We start from the raw sequence: 24,663 nt of genomic DNA, 5'->3' as shown, positions 1-24,663 counted from the left end.
AAACATTAGAGATAGTATCAGTGATGGTTTTCTTCAGTTCAAATTTTGAAATGGAATGAGAAGAAAAAAGACATCAAAAAGGACATTTAAATACTTTTTAATGTTATTGCTGCTTCCAATAACTTCAATGCATATCACTTTAAAATAGCTTTTGACACCAGATACACGCTGGATAATGAAGCAATACCAGAGTGGAAAGAGCAAGTATATAAAAGTAAACCAGAAGCATATGCAATGCTTGTATTCCATTCAGCTGTGCCATGAATGGTCTCCTTATCCACCTCTTCAGTTCCCCCAGCCTGGACATACACCACACAGCATGACAGCAAAAAGTTTCAATAGGATCTGGTCATGCAAGGGAGCCCTGAGTTCACAGGTCAACAGATATTTTCCAAGCCTGTAGAACTCGCTCATCATTAATCACACACTCATTAATCACAAGCATTATTTCTTACTGATGACAAACATGTTCTAGTCAGCTATGCATGGGTAATAGATACAGTCCATCTCCTCAATGGGCAGCTGTGCAATAAAGCTGTACTTCATGTGTACATACATAATCGGTTTATCTCTACAGCCGTGCTCACTACTTCACCACCAATATTTTGGTGGTGAAAATTCTGTGCCAGCCTTAGAAAAGTCTGCGCTCATGACCTGGGAGGAAGATTGCTTCAGAGAGCTCCTGTTTTGGTTTTGAACTGAGAAATCAAATCTTTTCCTTCCCTAAATCTCAAAACAGTTGTAACTTCAGGTGGCAAAGAAGAAATAAGACCAAATTGCTCATTCCAAGTCTCTATAGAGACATATTGGAAACTGATAAATATAGAGACATATTGGAAACTGATAAATGTGAAGACTAAATGTTAGTTATTCAGTGTTAAAACTTACGGAAGTCTGGCTCTGTCCTAGTGACTCATTCACTAGAGAAGAACTCTACATATTAAGACATATGAAATCAAAAGGACAAATATTTCCTGCAGGAAGAAAATTATTCTAGTATAGCAATTTCCAACAGATGGAGAATCAAATAAAACATTTGGCATTTTCTTGCAAGTGGCATATTCTTTTCACACTCAAGTAGCCTACAACCTCTTGTCTCGTAACAGAACTTGACTCGCTGGGGAAGCAGAGACACATGCTGAGAAAGGCTTCTCTCCAGAGAGTTAGTGGCAAAGAGCAGAATGGGCCCAAATCAGGGTTACGCAAATCTGATGGGACTCAGCCTTTCGCCTCAGGCCAGTTAGCATTTATCTCTGCTCTTCTCCTCTTGCTCCTATTCCATACCAGAGAAGGGCTGATGGGAGACAGCAATTCTAAATACTGTTCAGAACAACAGGGACATGACAGTAAGGACATGCCACAAGCAGTGAAGTGACAGTGAGAATCCAAGCCCTAGTCATAAAGTTTCTCATGAATACTGGGGTACTCAAAACTGTCTAACAAGCTGCTTCTGCCGGTATCAACTGGCAAACTATACACACACAGTAAAAATATTTTATGGAGATGCTGCTAGTTGCAGTCTTGTCTTAATACCTTTCTTTGTGTCTCACAGACCATAGCTCTGTTATTAACAAAAATGAGTAAACCTCAGCATTCACATTTTGAAAAAGCACCACCCCACCACCCCCCAACTTGAATCATATTAATGGTCCACACTCAGCAGTGTCTGCTCCGATCAGGAGTAAACTCAGACCCCGTAAAAAAAGGTCATGTTAAGAATATGAAGCAACAAAGTAAAACAATACCATATCAAAACAAATAAACTCCTCACCCACCACTTCTATTAAACAAAAAAATTGGGGAGAATAAATATATATCAATCTGGAAAAAATATAAAAAATAGAAATGTCCCCCAGAGTAAAAATCTGAGTGTTCTGACCTAATTTGAGAAGTCTGTTGATAAGTTTTTAAGTCAATCAGCTTTAGTAAGTAGTGTGCCTGATGATTAAACATTCTGAGCCATAGTCTAAGGCAACACAATCACCACACAGATCAGAACTTGTTAGTCATGCCAACATCCCTCCAACTCAAATGCCCAGGAAATACCACACTTGGAGAAAATCTGCCCATTTCAGTTGAAGTTGCTCACATCTGCAGTGTAACGTCCCAGAAAAAATGAATCTTAGTGAGAACTGCTCTGCAGACAAGAGGCGGGCATTTAGGTATGAATAGTCTATTCTAGATGAGTCAAGTTTGCACTTACATTTTGCTCTTTATACACAAAGAGTTTATTCTTAAAGCATCAGAGCACTCTTGGCTTGAGCCATCTCTGCTTCAAAAGCTGCATGCTGAAGAAGAACAACTCCAAAGCAAATGCCTTCAGAAAAAGCTCTGTGTGGATTTTTAATTTTTTTTCCCTTCCTACAGTTAATGTGCAATGAGAGGTAATAACAGTGCAGGAAGGAAGAGACAGATGCATGAATGTGTACATACACAATCTATCTCCCAAATCATGCATGCCTCTAGAGAAAAAATATTCCAGAACATTTGAGGACTATTTATGGGAAATGCAGCAGAATACACAGTGCTGTCACTTTCACCTCTGCAAGCAAGAACATGCATTATGAAAACATCAACAATATTTAACTGACAACACAACTAATATTCCAGTTTGAATGTTGCTCTTCCATACTCTTTTTTTTAACTCTCAAGAAAGTAATCTCCAGAATTGTACAATATAAAAATGCGAACAGATGGATATGAGCATTAGCATCTGCCTGGTACCTTAATAGTGGCACTACACTGCAGATGGGAAAGCCACATCCCTGAGAGCCTAGAGAGCTCTTGTTCCTTGGGACAATAGAGAACTTCATTATTTTTCTTTTGCAATAATACAATAGAGCTTAGCAGGCTCTGAGGAGAAGAAACACAGAGTAACAATCTCTTCTTAGTCTAGGGCTGAGAGTGAGAATAGGAAAAGGAGTCAATGTACATCAAGCAAGCAATGAGAACATCAAGGCAGCTTTGGCTACTTACCTTTTTTCTGCATTGCTGTTCTAAGATCTTGTTTGCTTTGCTGCTGTTGGCCACTAGCCATTTTCTCTCCATCATCTTCATCATGGCTAGAATGTCCAACAGTGAGAATCTGCACTTGACTTCCTATATTCTGAACATCATTTTGAAAAGCAGCTGGGCCATCAATCCCTGTCAGACAACAGCAAAAGCCTTAGCTGTCTTTGTGTCAGTAAGTTACTGAAAAGAGAACTGCTCACTCACAAAAGTATCTTTTCTAAGAATCAGAGATCAGAGGTTCACATTCAATAATATTTCATAGACTTAAACAAGACTAAACTATCCTCCAGGACAAACATCTTCCTTCACACATACTGCGCTAGAGAATCTCCAAGAGGTGATCAGGCTTTCGTTGTTGCCCTCCTCACCCCCAAAGCACACCTATCTATGCACCAGAAACACTGAAAACTAAACAGAAAAGAAATTCACTGCAGAACATCAACAAAGAAAACAGATGCAGGTTTTGTAAGGACACACAACTGATCCAGAAAGAGGTAAGTCTGAGTCCCAGATTATGCCATATCCCCTAAAAAACAACACTGCTATTATGAAACGATGTTTCAAAGTTTCAGAAACCTGGAAAATTCACAAGTAGATCTAGCAGTGTACACAACGGGAAGAGCAGCACATTAACATGCCTAAATATGCCTACTGAGTTAGTAAATTCTTATACACTTAAAGCATCAGAGTGAAACTATAAAGAAGATAATATGTATTCCCTGGAACCTCCATCCTTTGAGATGCTCAAATCCCAACCAGGCAGAGTCCTGGACAACCTGCTCTGAGCAGGGGCATGGCTCTAGACAGTCCCCAGAGGCACCGTCCAGCCTCAGCCATGCTGTGATTCTGTGGCCTCTAATGACAGCCAGGAAGAAGCTACTTACCTCCTTAGGGCTGTAAATTGCTACTGAAGACAGGAGAAATGAAAATACGGGGTGGGGTGTGTTCTTATCACAGGCTAACTTCACTTTTTTCTTCAGGACAGCAAGTTAAAACATCAGATTGCAAAGGTACGTTAGCTCTTAGTTAAGACCTAGTGCTGGCACGTATTACTAAATCAGCTATACAAAAATGCACTTTTGCACCAACAAGAATGGTAATATTATCATGTACAGACATAGTAAATAACATACGCCTGTATACTGTTGCTGTTCTGAAACTTTTGTTAATAAGCAAGCAACATGGTAGAGAATTAGCAAACGTTACAAAGAGCTAGTTCAGTAAAAGAATATGGTGCTTCTGCCACCAGAGATTAATAAATCCTGTAAGAAGGAGCTGTAGGGACTGGGACTTTTTCAGACTGTGATCTGTAGCAGAAGTCTCCAATGACACCATTTCAACCTGCTTTGCCAGTAGCTGTCAACTGGCATTAGAAGACAACTGGGTTACACATTTAGCATGTCTAACTGTACTCTGACATACTTGCTGTCACTGCCATTGCGATACAAGACGTAAGTGGACAAGAGAGTGGTCCACACCCTCAGGAACACGAACAGCACTGGCTGTGCTGCTACCTAACAAGATGCAGTCTGACACTGCAGAAATCTTAATTTCTCAGAGTTCAAGACCACAAGGAATTACCGAGTTATCTGTACCACACAGCCCCTTGTCTGGCAAATTCTGCACCAACTCTGTAAATTCTGATTTATTCACAGTAAAACTAACAACAAATAAACACAGTCTGTCCATCCAACCTTCAAGGACTAAAAGTCCATGGAAATGTTCCCCTCATCTTGGTAGGATGACAATTTCAAACAAAAGCTCCATGTGATGCAGAAAGAGCAGTATAATTTCCTATGTTGCAGGTATAATACGGGAGTGAAAAGAATAGCATTTTTCTTAAGAGTTATCTCAGGATAAGCACTACAGCAAAGGTGCTCTAGAACAGACAGGTAGCTGCTCAGATCCACTGTGGTATTTTTAACATATTAACCATATTAACCATTATCATTGAAATGGCTGCCTCAAGTTAGGTTCTTACCTTAATACTCTGAATTTCAAAACTGTTAAGCATCCATGAGTTTAGCAAGATGCTCATACCTCATGCATTTCTATCTAGCCACTTGCTAAGCTTTGGACGATACAAACCTAATTTTGAGAATGCATCTCAAAAGGAACAAAGCACCTCAGTTATTCTTCTTGAAAGCAGACATTGATCTGCAGCAAATGAAATGACTTCGACAGCACTAGACATTGCACTGAGGCTGCTTTTTTCTGATGCCTGCAGAACATCTGCGCTCACATCCCGTGCTGTCAGGAACATCACGTATTATTAGGCATTAGGACAAAGGCTACACTGGCAGGTCACACTTTTAGAGAAGAAAAATCAATTTCAGTATTCTGAAGAGTGCAACTACTGGTGGAGTGTGTTATTAAGCATTATGAATGGTTCCACTGGTGACCCCATTTAAGGGAATGGAAGATGGAGCCAGACAGAGAGAAAAAAAAAGCACCACCTCTGCTGCATTAGGATACTGTATATGGTTCATGGCAAATGTAGCATTAACTCTTTAATATTCGTGTGTGTGCACGCATCTTTGCAGCTATATATGCATGTGTAAAATGGTATTAGATGCAAGCATACATGCATATTCCTTTTTTTTTATATCATGAGATGTAGGTGTATCTTTGTAAGTCATAGTTCAAAAGGCAGCTTTACCATCACCCACCTAATGTCTGAAAATACTTCCAAGCTTGTGTAACCATGATACTCAAGGTGGATCTCTCCCTGTGTTCTCACTTTCTTTGCCTCACTGACTCCTTTTCATCCATTTACTGGAAGGATGGCTCACTGGGCAATAAAACAAACCACTCATGTCTATAGTGACAAGTTTCCCAGTTTAAGGACAGGGTCAAAAGAGTCAAAGAAGCTGAATGGGCTGTGCCAAAAAGAAAGTCTTTATTGCTACAGTCAGCGTTTTCTACAGCTTTTCCAAAAACTCAGGTAGAAAAAAAACTGATGGAGATATCCTTGAATACCTGCTAAGAAGAAAAGGGAATTTTTGAGAGGCAACCGTGAAGGAAGGCAAGGAAGAAAGAGGAAGACTGAAACAACCCCCCAGAATACCAGTCCCTTCAGTAAAGGGCTTATGGCAATCTTTGACATGATCATGTCTCAGATGAAACCCAGAGGTACCAGAAATTAAAACAAGAGATTATGAAAAAAATGCAACAGAAAAATTGGCATTCACTGGCATTTCCATCCTATAAACTACTATTTATCAATGCCTGTATTCTGCTAACACCTAAAAACTTTTAGACAATATTTATAAACAGACAGTACCATGCTCTTAAAAGTTGGTAATCTAAACCACCTCAGTGAATGTTTTCATAACATGAATTCATCTAAATTCTAATAAATAGTGGATATGCACTTAACTTTGATCTCAGGGATGGGTTTATAGATAGGATTTTTTTTGCTTTTGATTTGAATACACAAAATATCTATACACAAAAAATCACAAGATCCAGATCTGGAATGAGGGGAGAGAGGAAAAGGTATGGGAAAAATAAAGAAAAGAACTGCTACTGAAAGCCTTGGGAAAAGAATAAAGTGGCAAATTTTCGCTTAAGTGTTTATGACGTATGAGAAACAAATCTAAGCTTTCATGCATTTTATGATACCACATTATGCTTGTTTGAAACTTTAGCTTCTAAAGGATTGACCAACAACCCAAAATCCATTCAGTCTCACTGGATTTAGTAATGACAATACATTTCGAGGATATGAAGTTGAGACCTTGTTGTATTGTTCTAAACTAGCAATTAAAGGAAGTCTCTTTATGGGCAGGTCATCAGGCATACGTTTCTCTATCCTACATTCTCAGCAGCCTTCTGCTGAACAGTTTCCAACCATTTTGATATGTCCTATAGATAAACGCTAAAATGAATATAGATGAGCCATCTCAGTTCTACTAGATGTAGTTATCAAATTTCTTTTTTACGAACTAAGCAAGTATAGACTATGTGGGATGGAGGCTATAGATCCTGAAATATATCCCTCCTCCTTGGCCCTACAGATTAAGAGGTTGTTTCTGGGGTGTTTTTTTTCCCCCCACAATAGCACTAGTTGAGCATTACAAGTGCAGTTCTGGGTATCCATTTTGAGCCTCATGCATTTTTATTTCAGCTTCACAACCTTCAGAATGATTTTTCAGAAAAGAAATACAATTCCTAGCCCTATTTGCAAGTATGAAACTGAGGGTATAATCAAGCTGAACACAAGGCTTAGATCAGTCTGTTGGATAGCCCTGTCTAAACCCAGAATCTGTAACAGAATAGGTCCAATTGGAACTTCCTCTCAAAATTGGACAGAAATTAAGCCTTTCTAGACAATCCATCAGAAAAATTCTCAAAGTCATCACAGTCTAATGACACTATAATAACATAGCAGAATAAAGAAATTAAAGAGTATAGGCCAGAACCACAATTTGGATTACTTCATTGCTCAACAGATAATCAACAAAGAGTATTTAAAATTTTTAGAGGGTGGATGGAGAAGGTCAAATGGGAGGAAAGGACTACGTCCTACCAAGCTAAGTATGACCAGGGTAAGTTTTGAGAGACAGCTGACATATGTGGCCATCACTTATAGATGAGCCCGAGATCAAACATGAGGAAGGACTTTGCTATCTGACAACAGTACATGATGAACAATGGTAGTCTTGAAAAAATTAGTTACAGATTAAACTACCCAGCAGGAAATTACAGGCATAAGTATAGTGAGTCAGCTCTCCAAAACATTATTTAAGTATTTGACTATATACTACATGAATCCCCAGTAATTGGATCTTTCAGGAAAAGAATCTAATTGTATTTATACACATCATGTTCCTCTTTGCATGTATTTATACATGCAAACATTTTGCTGTGAAAAGATTTTCAGCAAATGTTATTTCCTCTTGGTTCTTTTACATGAACTTGTAAGTACATGAAAGAATGATTAACTGATTATTTAAAGAGAGTCTTTACTGCACTTAGGACACCATGAAAAGACATATTTCTAAATTATTTTAAAATAACTGTTATAATAAAGTAAGAATTTCTTCACAGGACATTTGCAAACTAAGAAAGAAACTAAAAAGAAAAGTATCATACATCAGAGAGAACTAATTGAGCTCAGTGACTGAATAGCAAATGAGATTACATATTAGGAAAGGAACGTAGTATAGAGAACAAGTATTTCTGTCCTACTTTATAAATGAGGAACTGCAGGATATAAAAATTCTTATTCTCATTTTATAAAGCATTTAAGACACAAATTCAACACATGAAGTCAGGCATATTGCTCACAGACTAAATTTTAAGAATATGCTTAAGCCCTTTGCAGATCAGATCTGAAGAGTTGACCGAGATCAGGCAAGAGGTCCCTGGAAGAAAAAATCTCAAGTCAATTTTTTTTACCTCGGTTACATACAACAAGGGTTCTACAACAAGCATGTCCTTCCTCTACAAACATGCTGACAACAAATGCAGGACACTACGAAATTTTCTCCTTTTAATTTTCTTTTAAATGTGCCTTCAGAGGCAAAATATCAGGTTAGATAAGCCACTGGTCTGGCAGAGAAGTCACATCCATGTGGGTAACAGTCAAGGCTGCAGCCAGCTCCAACACTGCAATTGCAATTGCTCTTCAAGAACACTGCTGAGCAGCTCTTCCTCCAAATTAGTGACAGTAGCATAACCCTTCAAAGGCTGGCTCGCCTACTCCAAGGTCAGAGTCTGTCCTCAGAGAAATCTGTTCTTATTAGACTGATACCAGAACAAATAGAGTTTCCGTTCTCTAAAGAACTTGGCTTAAAGCAAACCCCGCTTCAGCTTTGACTGTCTCAAGTGATCTAAATTTTAAATTGAAAAAACAAAATGGTTGACTGCATTTTTTTTTTTTTTAAATCTGCACTTATCAAGAATTGTGACCACTGAGTGCAGTAACATTTACTTCCAGAACAGTGGTACAAGAAAATAGTATTGCACAAATCAGTAAGTGTAAAAGGTTCTTTCTCAGAATGATTGCTTAGAAAGCTCTAATAAAATGGCTAGGATGAAATATCATTAAGTTACATCTTCTAAAAATTTAGGAATCCACTGCTTTTTAAAAAACCCAAACATCACACACACACCCCCCACTGTTGTGCAAAAAGGAATTTACTGAAAAAGCCAAATGTTTAAAGGGGGGAAAAGCATTTTTTTCAGTCTATTTTTTTAGGACTGAATAACCTTAAGCATATTGTAGCTGTCAGTATTTTGTAAGCCATTTCCCACTATATGCCTGTTCTCACAGAGGCTGTGCATCTGCTGATATGGGTTCAAGCAACTACAAAACCAAAAAGGGATTTGTTTATAGGGAAAGTGGGCAAATATGAATTTTTTTAGGAAAGCACCTATGGAGGTGATTTAGTCCAAACTTCTATCAAGAGAATGACTATTGCTAACACCAGATCAGGTTGCAAAAAGCAAGTGCTTCAGCACCAAGCTCTACATTCCCTTTGATGAAACCTAGAAAACTGCAGCAGGAACTGTACTTTCATAAATTTCGATCCCAAGGATAGAAATGATTTCTTCACAATCAAATTCATGTGTTGCCAAAGCACAGCCTGAAAGGGTTGTCAGATCTAGAAATAACAGGACTTTTCTTGGTGGAAACTCACTTATCTTTCCCTCCTACCCATTCCCTTTAATGCACAGGGAAGCTGAGGTAAATCTACTCTACATGAACTTCCATCCCCCCGTCAGAAAGGAAGTGTTATAGTGAGAAATTATGCTTCTTATCCAACAAATGCTGCCACTTTCTTAGTCAGCCAGCGTTAATGTAGTTGCTTGTTACATATAAAAATGGGACAGGATGCACAAATCAAAACAGACAGACAGGCGTGAAAGAGAGAAAAGAAACACAGAAGCAGCAAACCAAATCAAAACATGAAATAGCCATCCTGGCAGAAAAAGTGCTCTGTGTCAGAGCAGCTCATCTGCTTTCTGACTCTCATAAAGACAGTGGGAAATACCCAACATATATATTTAATGTACAATATCAAAGAAAAATTGCTGGGAAGGTATTGTTTATTTCAACATTTTAAAACACATCCAGATTCCTGATTTCAGTGATAAAAATCTTAATTTGCATTGCCCATGGCAGCGAGTGAACCAGTGCAGTTCAGAGCAGGGTATTCCTAGAATGGACTTACATGCTCTAAGTGCAAGAGTCTTAGGAAAAAAAAAAAAACAACAAAACACAAAAATCAACCAAACAAACAACTTTGCACAGAACGATTCCTGAATTTTCATATCAGATTTCACTTTGAATTAAGTCCTGGCTTTGTATGGTTTTCTGCCTTTTTTTTTTTTTTTTTAAAGGTTCTATTTTATCTTACTTACTTGTTTTTGACTCATTGCACATAGCCAAAAAAAGCTAAATACTCTACTACCTATCACGGAATTACAAAATGCACTGAACCCTAATGTGAGAGGCACAATCAGCTCTACAGGAGCAATTAGCCACATTCCTTTTCTTCCCCTATGTCAGCATAACCTCATTAAACCTAATATTTCCCTCACATTTGTCTTTAGCACACAGTTCTGATCATGGTTTCATCACTCTTCGAGCCACTTAAAAAAGCACTGCATATCTAAGACTGGAGTACAATCATTACACTACAGCTTCAAGAATGATTTATATATAATTCCATGATTTTTGCTCTGAATTAGCTTATTATTCACAGCATAATAGGTCTAAAGGTTCATTTTTCTTAAAGCACAAAGAGTTTGGCTTTGCTTAGAAAGGTAATGCTCAATATAGCTAAATACTAACAGAAACCTTTAAAACACCATTAAAGTGCATTCACCCCTCAGCATTCATTCTGGACATTTACAGGACATACAAAGGTTACTGTCACAGCGGAGACAAAACCTGAATTGAATTTTGAAATTGCAAAGCCAAAAGCAGAACCTAAAACTTCCAAGATTTGGTCTAATTACAAGTGAACTTCCTCCAACAAAATCTCTTGTGCCACAAAATGGTCTAAAACCACTTAACCTGCATCCATTTTCATTAGTTAGATCTGAAGGTATTAGCAAATCCATTCAATATTATTATAAATCTTAAGACTCACACTTAGTAGCTTAGCTTACAAGTAACTGAAAAATTGGTACAAGTTCCACTCCAGGGTTCTGCTACCACTTGCATTTTCTTCATTCATAACTAACACAAATTGGCTATGTCTGTAGTGGATTGATCAGTAAAATCCCTCTGGAATTTTAAAGTCTCATTCAGTTTTACTTTTTCAGCCAATAACAAAATATTTTGCAGCTTTGATAAGGATGCAGGACTGGAAATCAAGTTATAATCCCCTGCAAACACTCCAAGTTTACAATGCTAATAAACTAGATATGATTCCAAGGATGAACCTACACCTGGATGAACAGTTAAATACCAGTGTGCAGAAAAAGTAGATGAGCTGGAGGAGAAGGTGCTACGTGTATGGCCTGATAACTGACAGGGATATTCATTGCTTGAGATTTGTTACTAATCATCAACATAAGCTTCAGGAGAGGAGGTATGCACAATTTTCTTTAGTATAATTCATAAGTAACACCTCTGCTCTACAGAAACATACATAAGATGCAAGTGATAAGGAAAATGCTGAAGGCCAGGGAAGACCATGCATAGCATAGCAGGATGAGCCATAAAAATTGCAGCAGAAGCAGAGGTTTCTATAGCTAACAATATTAGTTTCTAACACACAGAGAAGTATCAGCATGCAAAAGTTCTCAGTCTACATAAAGTGACATTACTTTTATCGATACAACTTACTTCTATAAAAAAATGCTGACATTTGCCCATGTGGGGAACTTTTTAGAAAATTAATAAAAATATTATCGACATATGAGAATAAAAATATTATTGGCATATGAGAAAACAGCGTTACCTGCTGTGAGATAATAAAAAAACATGCAACTCCTTCAGAGTCAGCACCCGCTGCCCCAGGCCTTATGTTATATTTAAAATTTGAATACCTCTCAAGTAACACATTCCTTCTTCCATCTAGTCTACATAGCTCAAATAGTCTACTAATGGCAATGTCATTTCTACCTACCCTTTCGTCATTATCAATAGTGTATTTTTTTTGTCTACGTAACCTTACCAAAGTCACTGCAGAAAATTTTACATACAAACACCTCCCACATGTCAATCAGGTGGGATAAAGTAACACTAAAGAAGCAACTTGAAGAGCCCCTTTGAAGATGTTATCTCGGTTTTGTTTAATTGATTTTCAAAATGTTCACTTAACCTCTAATTTGTATAGCGTAAAGCTCAGTAAGAGTTTGGACAGAAATATGTGAAATTTAAGGCTGTTCCTCCAAATTATGTTACATGCAGATAGTCTAAAACAACACAAATGGTGTAAGATGGTTCTCATTTCTTTAACACTGCAGGAAAACACCAGCATCTTTCCATTGGCACTTTTTTTCCTCCTCTGCAATTTGAACAAACACTCGCCTTTGGAAAAGGCTCACTTTACAAATATTAGCCCTCCTTCACTCCCAGGTTGTACATGTCAAGACAACATCAAGTCACTCACATTTTCCAATCTCATGAAAATTTCAATAAATCACTTTTAGGCAATTTTCAGAAATTCAAAAAAAATAAAATAAATAAAAAAGTATTTTGCAGTCAACATCTGACATTCAGTCACATGCAGCAAACCTTTGTGTTTCCCTTTTTTCTCCTTTTTGGTGCTGCCAGTCTGACAGCTTGCAGCTGCTGCCTTGGTTTTTTTAGTTGGTTTCGGAGCTTGGGCATCCACTACCACCTTTACATCTTCCTGTTCGGCCTCCTGCACTGCTTGAGATTCAGGGTACCCCACCAAAACAAAAAACAGAGAGACAGAAGAGAGAAATAGAGAGAAAGAGACAAGAGAGAATGAATTGAGAACTCTGTGAAGGCATAAAAGAGTAAGCAGACATAGCAGAGTTTGGTATTTCAGACAATTCATGCAGAGAGGAGAGTCAAATAAACCAGAATATGCAAAACTACAGTAAAAACCTGAAAGTGTTAAGATAGCTGGCATGTATTTTCCTAACTTTTTTCATCCTTCCAATAATATATCAGCTTCTAACTTTCAGGCCAAAAATTACATCAGAATATTAATGTGTTGCCAAGGTCTTGTAGAAAGCACTTTTCCTCATAGTAAAGCTCTGCCAGACTGATCATCAACAGTGGCAGCATGAAGGCAGAAGAATTTTATTTAGACTTTGTAGTGCCTGTGCTTAAAGCTACATCCTAACCCTGTAAACAAGGAATCATTGGAAGGTTATTTTCAAAACACATCTTGCACAACTGTATACATCACAGTACGATGAGTAGAACGGCCATGCATTTTATGGTGAAGCTATAACCAAGCTGAAATGAAAAACTTCTCCTACTTTGTAACACACACAAATTAATTCCTTAGAAGTATCAACATAATATGCATGGCATAAACTGTGCATGTCAGCATAGTTCATGCAATGCTGGTTGCTTTCAAAGTAAAAAGAGGATTTATCATTTTCTAAAAGCATGACACGCTTTGAGGTCAATAGTTAAATCCGTGAAAGCAACACACACAATTACTTTCTTCTGGCCAGGCCAAGCCTTGAAGTGAATACTGAGTTTACAAAGGCATAAAAGCAATGACCTTTGTGAAATACTAAAGGAATCATCAAACTTCACACCCCAAACAAAACAACCTGTAGGTGGGCACTATGAGATTGTGATGCCAGCTGCTGGTCACTGTTAATTGCTAAACTCCACTGGCTTCACATGGTGACTGTGGTTTATCTCAGAAGATATTACCCTGGCAATTAGGGCCTCCCACCACCCCCTTCTTTTTCCCAAAATGAAAGTGCTTTATTTAAAAGGATAAAAAAAGTCCACTAGGGAATCTTACTGGAAAGAACTGGTTGCCTACTTTAAAAATGTGCCAACAAGCTTCATAAACTCCTAAAAGACCAAATGATGCTCAATGACATGGACTGCAGGTAAACCTCACTTTGAAGGGGGAAACTCTCCCTAGGCTTCTGGTATGCGAGACAACTTTCCTGTTCACCAAATCCTTCATGCACATGAAGAGCAACTGAAACACGAAGGAGATTCTCAGAGGAGTAAGATGAAATGGATTTAGTCATGTCTGTGTAGACTGTAGCTTACAAACCCACAGCTACCCTCCCCAGCACAGCAATCTGTTATGAATAGCATTAAATTCACAACACAGTGAGCATCTGAGGCACTCAATAAACACATGCTCCTTTTCTCATTATGCAGAGGAAGAGTTCAAGTTTTATAGAGAATATACATTAAATTAGTAGAGAAGTGACGAGAAGCCCAAAGAAACAGCTTGTCACTGCCCACTCCTCATTCCTGTCTTTATTATACACTAACCACAAGATTGCAGTCCCTTTGCTGAGTGTGAAGGAGCACCAGAAATGAATGACATAACCAAAGGAGCGAGTGTACAGGACACCAGGGAAAATGGCACACAAAGGGCAGTACATTGGGTCCTGTTTCAACGGGCATGGCAGCCCCGGGCTAAGCAGGGAAACACAGAGTCCCCACTCCACAGTCTTCAAAAAGGTGTGATTTGTCAACCCAGCAATATATTCTATATTTGTAGCTCAGTCCCTCTTTAAAAAATAGGGTGTGTTCTTTTAATCGTTTTATAGATGATGATCCACATTATAATTAAATTCATTACTTTACAAATTACCTATATTAAATGACCAGACAGTCCTCTAAATTGTTTTAAATATGGCCATACTCACTCAGATGAAGCAACATTTACTTGGTCCAAAGCAATGATTAATCAGAAATGGATGAAACATTCTAAAAGTGTCAAATGAAAAGTTAAAGACTTATCTTCATCGTCTTGTCAGACATCCTTTGCTCTAACAAGTAAAAGCCTGAAGCTTCCTGAACTACTTCTGTCTCATAACTTTGTCCTGGGTTGAGTGAGAGGTGGAGTTTTTTTGGTGGCAGGGGAGGGGGCTATATGGGCGGCCCCCTGTGAGAAGCTTCTCGAAGCTCCCCCAGCTCCAAGCCAGCTCCACTTCTGTTTGGGAAATTGAGCCAATGGGCTGCGCCTCTGCGATAACGTATTTAAGAAGGGACGTGGTGACGGGCAGTCGGACTTGTGAGGAGGAGTTGCTGCAGCTGCATGAACACCAAGGTCAGTGGAGGAACAGAGGAAGAAAGGAGGGGGGAGGTGTGCCGGAGCAGAGACCCCCCTGTATCCTGTGGTGAGATGGCAGAGCGGCCCCACCCGCCACCCATAAAGATCTACAGTGGAACAGACATTGATTTATGGCCTGTGGCTTCTGCTTGGAATAATCAAGGTGCTGTGCCCGAAGAAGGCCGGGGTCTCATGGGAAAAGGCAGCCCCGCTGCTGTAATTCAGTGCTGGGAGGATTGCAGCATGCGGGGGAGTCCCACGCCGGAGCAGCTCGGGAAGGGCTGCAGCCGTGGGAGGGAATCCAGTCGGAGGAAGTTAGTGACCCATGACGGAGCAGTGTGGGGAACGCTGCGGCCCATGGGAGGGACTCATGTCGGAGAAAGTTTGTGGAGGACTGTCTCCTGTGAGAGGGGGACCACGATGGAGCAGGGGGGAACAAGTTTTGGACACTCCCCTCACCGAAGATGAAGGAAGTGGCAGCGCTGACTGCACCCCCCATTCCCTGCCCCTGCGCCACTGGGGGAGGAGGTAGAGATATCGGGAGCAGAACTGAGCCCAGGAAGAAGGGAGGGGTGGGGGGAAGGTGTTCTCAAGATGTGACAATGATTCTCACTGTCCTACTCTGTTGTGTGTTGTTAGTGTCTGTAATAAATATATGTTCTTTTTTTCTTCCCCTAACGAGTCTGCCTTTTGCTCGTGATCATAAAGGGGAATTTTTCCCCATCCCAGTCCTATCTCGAACCCCAAGCCTGGCTCTCTGTCCCTTCTCATTGCTGGAGGGGAAGGGAGAGAGAGCTGCTGCGTTGTGGTTGGCTGCCAACCAGGCCCAAACCACGACAACTTCCAGCAACAGATATCTGAATATAAGATTTAAGCCATAAATGTGCAGATATTGCAGCTCGGTTTATGAAAGGAATTGACACAGAATTTCCTGTTTCTAAAGGATGCTTTTCTGAGCTTTACCATTACATTTAAAGCACTACTTCTAAAATAAATCCAAATCTAATCCCAAAATACCATCTCCACAACAAAACCATCTTACTCTTAGCTCTTAACTATTCAGCAAATAACAGACCTCAGCTAAGACTCATCCACACTAATATTTTCTCTTGTGACTGCAGATATCAGAGAAATTGTGTAGTTTTGCTACTGATTGCACTAATTCAGTTCAGGACAGCGCTGAGTTCCAGAGGACTTGGCTACACACTTGTATTTAAGCCCAGGGTAAGCACTGGTCTCCCCTGCCCGTAAGCGCTAGCCTCCCTGGATTCTCCATGTGTAAGCGCTGCCGCTGGCAGTGGGGCAGGAGGGGCAGTTTTGGCAGCAGAGCAGCTCCTCTCCACAGGGCTCCTTGCAGGGGAGGGGGCAGCCAGTTATCTTCTGAAGCCTGACGATCAGCAGAAGGAGGTCTGTGGCCCTACCATGCTCAGTGGGTCCAACAGATTTAGATGTGGAGCAAAGTAAAAAAAAAAAAAAAAAAAAAATCTGTTTTCTGTTTCCAGTGCTTTTTCCTGCCCCAGAGAGTGGTTAGAACCACCACTTCTAATGCCCTCTGTACTCACTCTGCAGCTGGTCATTAGCAAGTGGAGCTTTGAACTTATTGAACCAGCACTCCTTCTAGTCTATCTTGCAGAGATGAAGCAATTCATAGAGGCAATGTTTATCCCCAGCCACGTTGTCAGGGGATCAAATGTCTTCCCCTCTGCTCTTTACTACTTATGTGCATCACTCAGTAACAATCCGACAAGAATTTCCCTTCTCAGCAGGATGGGAACCTTAAAGCAAACTCCAACCTGCATTCTCCACAGGCTCTAGATAGCCCCATAAAACAATTTACAGCTCCCTGTAAGAAAGCCTAAATAAAGAAAATGAGATAAACTGGCCTCCCTAGATAATACTCACTGATATAACAATATGATTATGCCCTTAGCTGAATGTTAAAAAGTTAAAACCAATTATAGGCAGTACCACAGGATAAATAAACTAGCAACCTTAAATGCAGCTATACAGGGATGGAGTTTCAAAGACTGTAATTCAAAAATGCATTAATTTCAGTACAAAAATAAATGTAGGCAACTTTAAAAATAGTTATCTTAAACAACAGGAGACTACATTTGAAAATCTAGCCTGATACTCCATATGCCACACCCCAATTTATTAAAATCTTCATTCCACACCACACTCCCCCTCCCCCCCAATTTTCCTCTTCTATTAGAATTCGTTTGTACTAGAATTTGCATTTAGACAAGACAAAAATGGAGGAGCATGTGTTGTGCTGAGACAGAATTCCAAACAGCAGATAACGCTAGACACTCAGATCTTTGTTCTCATTTGGATTCTCATATCGAATCAAATGGTAAGAAATAGTTTTGAAATAAGTGGCAAGCTTTCAAATAAAACAATGACATGATTTTAATTTTAATTACTCATTCATGTTGATTAAATCAAGTACCGGCTACCAACCTCAATACAGTATTAGAAAAAAACACTTTTGAGGAGACAGAAAAGAGCACAGATTGCAATATTAATTCAGGATCTAAGCTGAAAAGACAATGACAACAAGCAAATCGTCCGTTAACTTAATAAAAGGTGAGTGTAGAAGGACTTGCATCAAAGCAGAGAAGGGCAGTGTCCTGGCTTTGCCTTGCATCACCAATGGCCTAACTGCTCAAAGTGGAAAAAAGAAGCCTCTTCCACGAACCAGTTCAGTGTTGGACAACACTGCACGTTACAGAAGTAAGGCAACACACAATCAGACAAAAGGATGCAATCTGTAAGTGAATAATCTGTGATCCAGACAACACAGAATTGAAAAAAAAATACTGAAAGATAGTTATCTACACATATTTATATGAGTGAATGAAAACAAAATGCATGTTTTCCCATCTGGCCTTCATGAGGAGAAATTCACTCAGCAGCATGCAATGCAAATGCAGATTTTTTTTTTTTCATTTACATGACCATTTCTCTTGATATGAGTGCTTGCATACTCCTATGATCTTAGAGGAAGGAAGAAAAAAAAAAATCTATGAATCATAACTAACCAATTTCTATCTATAAAAATGCCATGTGCTAAAAAAAGTGGTTTTGATCAGTACATTATGCAAAGAATGAAGTGAGTGAAAAATCACAAGAAGAAAAAAAAAATTTTAATGGATACGTTAAAAATCTGTGCAGTCTGTCTGGAAGATGCCTTACGCAGAGAGAGGCTGAACCAGACGATGAGGTATGCGAGGCAAACCACTGGCTCAACTGTGTAAGGCAATTATACATTCTATTTACCAATGACCTCTCAACAGTGGAAGTGAAATCCAGAATGTGTACCACACAAAGAAAGGTAAACTACAGCTCAGTCAGGGTGTACCTTAATAAATCAATGCAAATTGGTTGTCCTTTTCTTACTGTTCCCTGAGACGCTCTTATGTTTCACTGTAAGAATGACTTGCTATTTTACTTTGTAAAGCTCTAGCCTTAGTGAATATTGCTGCTTATCTGGGCTGTCACTCATTCTTACTTTATTTAATCAACATAGATTCTGAACTGGTCTAGCATTTTTACAATCATCTAAAAGATACTAGATTCTACCAGAAATATTCTGAACATGGGCAAACCCACTATATTTTACAATGCAATTAAATATACTTATTAGTTTTATATAGCAAATGAAATTAGTTAAATACAAGGGCCTGAATTAGGGCAAGGACTCTGGTATGTTAGTTACTATTTAATCATATGCAAAGATTTGATTTCTGCTTCAAAATGCTTATAATCAAAGGCATTACCCCTGCAGCTAGATTCCAGACTCCCAAAAACTTATAATGCCCATAAATACCCTATCATTCCTTGCTGTTTATGTATCTAACACTGATGTGCTGACCAGGATGATTTTACAAAGGTAAAAATACTCGTAAGTGAAACTGAATGTGAAAAGGCTGAGAAAAAAGGAGCAAGCATACATGAAAACTTGATGCTGCTTAAGGACATTATTAAAAGCTCATTGTCATAAGGTTTCCTCAGAAAGAACAACGGAAGGAATTAAACAAAAAAATTCTTCTTAACTCTCACATATCTGCTGTCTGATCCTGGGGAGGGGGAAAGAAAAGGGAGCATGTGAAATGGAGAATGAAGAGCAATGAATATTATTTGGGAAAGCAGATAACTAATATGGAAAGCTAAAATTATCCATGAAAAATCTATGCTGGGAAGATGAAGGAGAGTAAGAAATTACATAATTATTTTGTCTACCCGGGCCCTGTGGGCACGAGTAGGCTTTAATTGCCCCGAGGAACCTTGCAGGGAGCTTCCGCCTGCGCCCAGCCTGTGGGCCCGGGGCCCTGCCCCAGGGAGCTCATCCCTCCATGGACCCCTCGCAGGGACGCTGCAGCTTTGGCTCTGGGCCCCGTCTCCTTTCCGCCCCGACTGGCACCCCGGAGGGCCCTGGGACACGGGCTCACGCCATGTCGTGTCTGGGGCCGTGGAGGATCCCCTCAGCCGCGGCTGGCTCTGCCTGCCATGTTCGAAGCCTGGGGCCGGGGCTGCGCCCGCGCTGGGGTCACCCACACCCCTGCTGCTCCCAGACACCGAGACTGGCAAGGACAGAAAATAACAGCTAGCTGCGAAGTAGTAACTGAAAGTAAATGTACTTTAAGTGGAATTTTAAAGCAAAGAGAAGGGAGTTTTTCAAGCAACTGCCTCTAAGCTTCCTTCTCAAATCTTTCAGTACCAAGACCCAAAGAAGACCTCTAAACCACTTGCTACCCGCCACTCTCTGATCATTGCTGCTGGGTTAGTTTGTTTATTTTGGAAATGTACTAGCACAGTAAGGACTGCTGATAAATCAGAAGGATGCTTTAAAGGATGAAGGTGAAGAGACTGCGGCTGAAAGGGAGATTTCAGAATATATGCTTATTGGAAGTTAAGTATTTTGCCCACATGATACTTGGAGTGCTGCCTGATCTCTCAGTATTAATAGTCCTGTGCACAGAACATTCCTTGCTATCTTCAGAAAATAAACTAATACATTTCATTTCAAGGTCAGTGGGAAATGGATGGCAAGACATTGTTTTGATGAACATGCAAATATATGATTTTTAAATGAATGATTAACTGATGTCATCTTATAAAGTTGACAGCTTGATACTCATCAGAAAATTCCCCCTCATCATTCACGGTAAAGGAACAGAATGACACGTCAAATTTAGCAATCCAGAACTATGACTTGTCATCAGAAGTCTGTTCAACACACCACAAAACCATTACATCTAGATGTGCTGCCAAATGTCAAAGGAGTAAAGTAAGAAAGTAATTTTGCCTTTTTACACATGGTTAATCTAAATCTCTAAATTGGAAGTTGCCACAAAAATTACTCAGAGTATCTAATTGAAAACATTTTTAATTTCAAGTCTTTTAAAAAAAAAGCCACAGCTGCAAGAAAGTATGGTAATATTAATGAAAGCATATCTGGCACTCATTCAAATCTCTGCCTTCCTCAGTGCTGCGAAAAGAAAAAAAAAATCGCTCCCCAATGGAAATTCACCACTTTCACAGAAATAAAATTATTCTTCTCTGTAAAAATGGGCTTTCATCATTTGCATTAAATGTAATTAAATAATGTAACTGAATTGTTGCAATAACTGGCATCTCTACATGCTACTTGGCTCCAGGAATGCTCAGCATGTATTTGCAATCCAGGTTGAAAAGAACTGTACTCATAGCAGAATTTTGCAAAGTCATATCACACTAAAATGTTTGTTCAGGTTTTCAACAAACTTCACAAAATAAGTGGTGTAGAGATACATGAAGACAAACCAGCAGATGTGACTGTGAGGCACTACAGAATGACAAGGAAAATTTAATAAAAACTTTAAACAAACAGGTAGCAATATGTCCTTATGAAGGACACTGAATCAAAAATAAACAAGATCACAAGAAAGAAAAGACAAAGCAATTTGTAAGTGATCTCTCCTACACAGAGGGATTAAATTTATTCCAGTGAATAAATGACTTTGTTATCTTTTATATACAAAGTAAACTTAACATCAATACAAAATGTTGTTATTGGTTCTCATTTCACTATTTACAATGATGATATAGAAGTGAAGTTGGATTTGGCAGTGCAAGAGAGAGGCATTATCTGTCATAGTAATAACTGGAGCCAAACATCATGGAAGTTAATGGAAGGATACCTATTGATTGAAATGGCAGGCAGATAATTCAGGGTCTAACCTACAAGTGTGATCCCAAACCTATATTAATACCTTTATTTCAGTGGGGGTAAAAAAAAAAAAAAAAAAAAAAGACACTACATTCATCATTTTGCATGAACATTTTCTGTTACCTCCATATACTCAGCTCCCAGGAAATGTATCTCCATAATCCTTGGCAAGTAACAAAAGCAATTTCCTGCACGCTTGGTCCTTCCTGATCCACAGATGCTGACAGGCAAACTGGCCCGTACTCTAGCTCAAACTAACCAGTTGTAGACCAGAGTGACAAGGATTCATTTCACCCTTGAGTTGGCCCGTTCAACTTAATTCATGTCAGTTCCCACAGATGAATTAAATACTTTTGTTGTTATTAGTTAATTAGGCATTACGCCAACAATCAAAAGGTTTTAAAAAGATATACTACATGCAAGCCATTTACAAGCTGCAGAATCTGAAGACTTTTACCTGTAGGTGAAATATGAGCAGGAACTGAGAAAAAGTGATCTGTCTTGAAACCTGTGCATGGTGAATTCCGCAGAGCCACTTCCTCAAAGGAAGGGCACCCATCTCCTTAAAAGCCTCATGGAACCCAGAGGAATAGCTAGTAACACTTGGCAGGGAATAGAGATACCATTTCATCCTACCAATGTGTCACCTCTCTGCTTTGAAGGTATCTAAGAAAAAACTACAGTGATCCCAGCAATAGTCCTCCTTACTCTGTGGAGAAATGCTTTCAGCAGAGCCATTCTGTTATTTATTAAACTAGCAAAAAAGAAATTCAAAAGAGCCCTATACCTGCTCGGTTTCATACTGAATTAAACTGGTCCCAGCATCTTCAATCCCGAGCAACTCAAGTGTGGGAAAGCTACATCTGTATTACCCCCTTTGTGAGCTGCCCCAGCTGAGCTCACTCACAGCTCTCAATTAACATCCCTCCATCCTATTGCCTCTGAGATTTATTTGCACTTTCCTTCAGCTCTAAACTAGATGAAGCAAAATACACGCACAGCCAGAGGACTACCAGCAATCACCCTGCAACTCCCTGCAGAGGTTCAAAAGCATCCAAGAGCCCCTTTTATATGGAAAAACTTATGATCAGCTTAAATAGCAAAATACGCTGTTACACTATATCTACCAACAAATAGCTCACCAGGCCCATGTTCTATTCCAGAACAAAAGTGACTGACTTCTTTACTCCACACTCTGATAATTATTCTGGAATGAAATGAGTTTTTATTCCAGAGTAGAGTTGCCCATCAGGGAACCACTGTAGCAGAGATAACTGCATTAGAATAAGCTATGGCAGCATATGAAAGAAAATTTCCCAGAGCAGAAAGCCTAACATCTCAGAATTGCTGAGATGTTATCTCTGACCTACTTTGCTCAAAGTACCATAGAGATATCTCCACACAGGCATCCAATTATTTGTTGAAATCAACAAGTACTTTTGTGCTACACAAAATTAGTACAAGCTAAAAAAGAGAGTAGAGGGGGATGATAGGTGGGAAGAAGTGTTCCTTTTGTAGCATTTGCAGTACAGGAATTGATTTCACAAATATGCTCATCCCAGCAGTGTAGTTCATTCAGTAGACGGTCAACTCCCATCAAAGAGTCATTCTTAAGTTAAGATCAGCATGCCCACAACAGAAACAAATGAACGGAAAAGAGCAGAATAGTTCTTTAGAAACAGCCCAGCTGTCTCATGCATCCAACACTCCCACATACAAATGTTTCCATTGAAGGGGAAAAAAGTGGCAACCCTGAAGCTGAATACCATAGTTAAAAATGGCCATCAAAACCTAACGAGGTACCATGCAAACAGTGCAACCTAAGACACTAAGCACATTCCCAGAGAAGACCACACCAAAAAAGGACACTTCTGGAGTTCTTATAATATTTTCAAAAGCAATGTTCCTAACAAAGGATTTTACGAGGCAATAAAACACTTTACTAGGTAATTAAATTCTCTTAAATTGGCTTTTGCTAACAGCACAGTTTATTACAAGGACAGCTGTCCCCAGGGATTAACAAACTCCAGGTTGAATACAAGAAACACTACTATATATTTTTTGCTTCTTTGAAACCTTGTGAAATATTGAAAGGGTTTGAGAGACAAATTTAGAACAAACTGATTTAAGGAGAATGAATTAGGAAGTATTCCAGTAAATGGTGTGGTGTAATATTACAGGAAGGGTCACTTTTACTTAAGAGCACAGTTAATTTCACTTAAATCAGAAAGTCCTCTCTGGTGCAAACTGTTGCAAAATTTAGCTCAATGCAGATATGAAATTTGCTACCATTTATGGGACAGTAACGCCTGTTTCTCTGTCTGTGAAAATTAAAACCTTCTTCAACTGACAAGACAGAAGGTTTAGTGTATGATGGCACCTCTGTACTATGAGGTACTGTTAGAACAGTTCTGTACCCCTGATAAGCTACTGAGTGAAAGAGGAAAGAGAAAATTTCTGTTTTCTCTGATTAAAAAATAAAGAAAAACTAAAATTCTGTGATAAACAAAATTCTTAGGTCAGACTGGAAAAAAATGTAGTTTCATCTTAAATATTTACCTTTCAGACCCTGAGAAAAAGACAGCAAATAGAAAGAACTATTAGTAATGCTTTTAATATTTATTAGAAAAACATAATTAAAATAATTTTCCACCTGAAATCACTTACGGTAGCCTATCTGCTTGCAGAAGCAAGATAAAAAAGGACTATTATTAATGAAACCTTAACATTTAATCAATGCAATTTCCTGTTTCTAACAAATTCTGTAGCAGTAGCCACACCAAAATAAGTCCACCCACTGCAAACCAGGGATAGAGACTCTGAAACCTGCACTTCTCACAGCATGATTAGTTAGTCCAGTAAATACCCACTGCCATCTCCTTGCTGAAAGATGTGACCATCGCCTGAAAGTGAAATGACAGGGCAGACGGAAAGTACAGCACATGCTGTATACTTGATAGAGATCCAAATTGAATGATGGGTTAAGTTTTTGTTTATTTAAGAGTAGGATACTGGTTGGTTTGTTTTTTTTTCCCGAGATAGATTCACAAAGGCATCTTAGGTTTTGGGTTTTAGACATGAAACCGTAAGTACTCTGCTACCTAGTCACATTCCCAACCTGAAAACAGCCAACTGCATTCCCAGTACCAGTAGATTTCAGATCTTGTCCCACACACCCGTCATACTCAGGGAAGGACGCCTTTTGCTATTGAGGCTTATGAATCCCTTATGAATGAA

At 39.2% G+C, this 24,663-nt stretch overlaps 1 protein-coding gene across 7 annotated transcripts in view; it reads right to left on the bottom strand.

Moving 5' to 3' along the window:
• TUB (TUB bipartite transcription factor) overlaps positions 1–24,663 on the bottom strand; it is a 156,750-nt gene that overhangs the window by 17,440 nt on the left and 114,647 nt on the right. For 3 of the 7 annotated variants that reach the window (XM_033006899.2, XM_033006897.2, XM_042784516.1), the window contains exons 4-5: positions 12,713–12,850; positions 2,977–3,144 (exon numbers count right to left, since the gene is read on the bottom strand). In XM_033006899.2, coding sequence (XP_032862790.1) covers positions 2,977–3,144; positions 12,713–12,850 — 306 coding nt within the window. The remainder of the gene's footprint in view (positions 1–2,976; positions 3,145–12,712; positions 12,851–24,663) is intronic. The other 4 variants (XM_033006900.2, XM_033006898.2, XM_033006902.2 and 1 more) reach the window with 2 other exon arrangements.

The sequence above is a fragment of the Tyto alba genome, unplaced genomic scaffold (assembly GCF_018691265.1).
Source record: "Tyto alba isolate M040663 unplaced genomic scaffold, T.alba_DEE_v4.0 Super-Scaffold_8, whole genome shotgun sequence".
Classification (NCBI taxonomy): domain Eukaryota; kingdom Metazoa; phylum Chordata; class Aves; order Strigiformes; family Tytonidae; genus Tyto; species Tyto alba.
The sequence above is the reverse complement of the archived record's forward strand: the minus strand, read 5'-3'. Positions and strand labels throughout refer to the sequence as shown.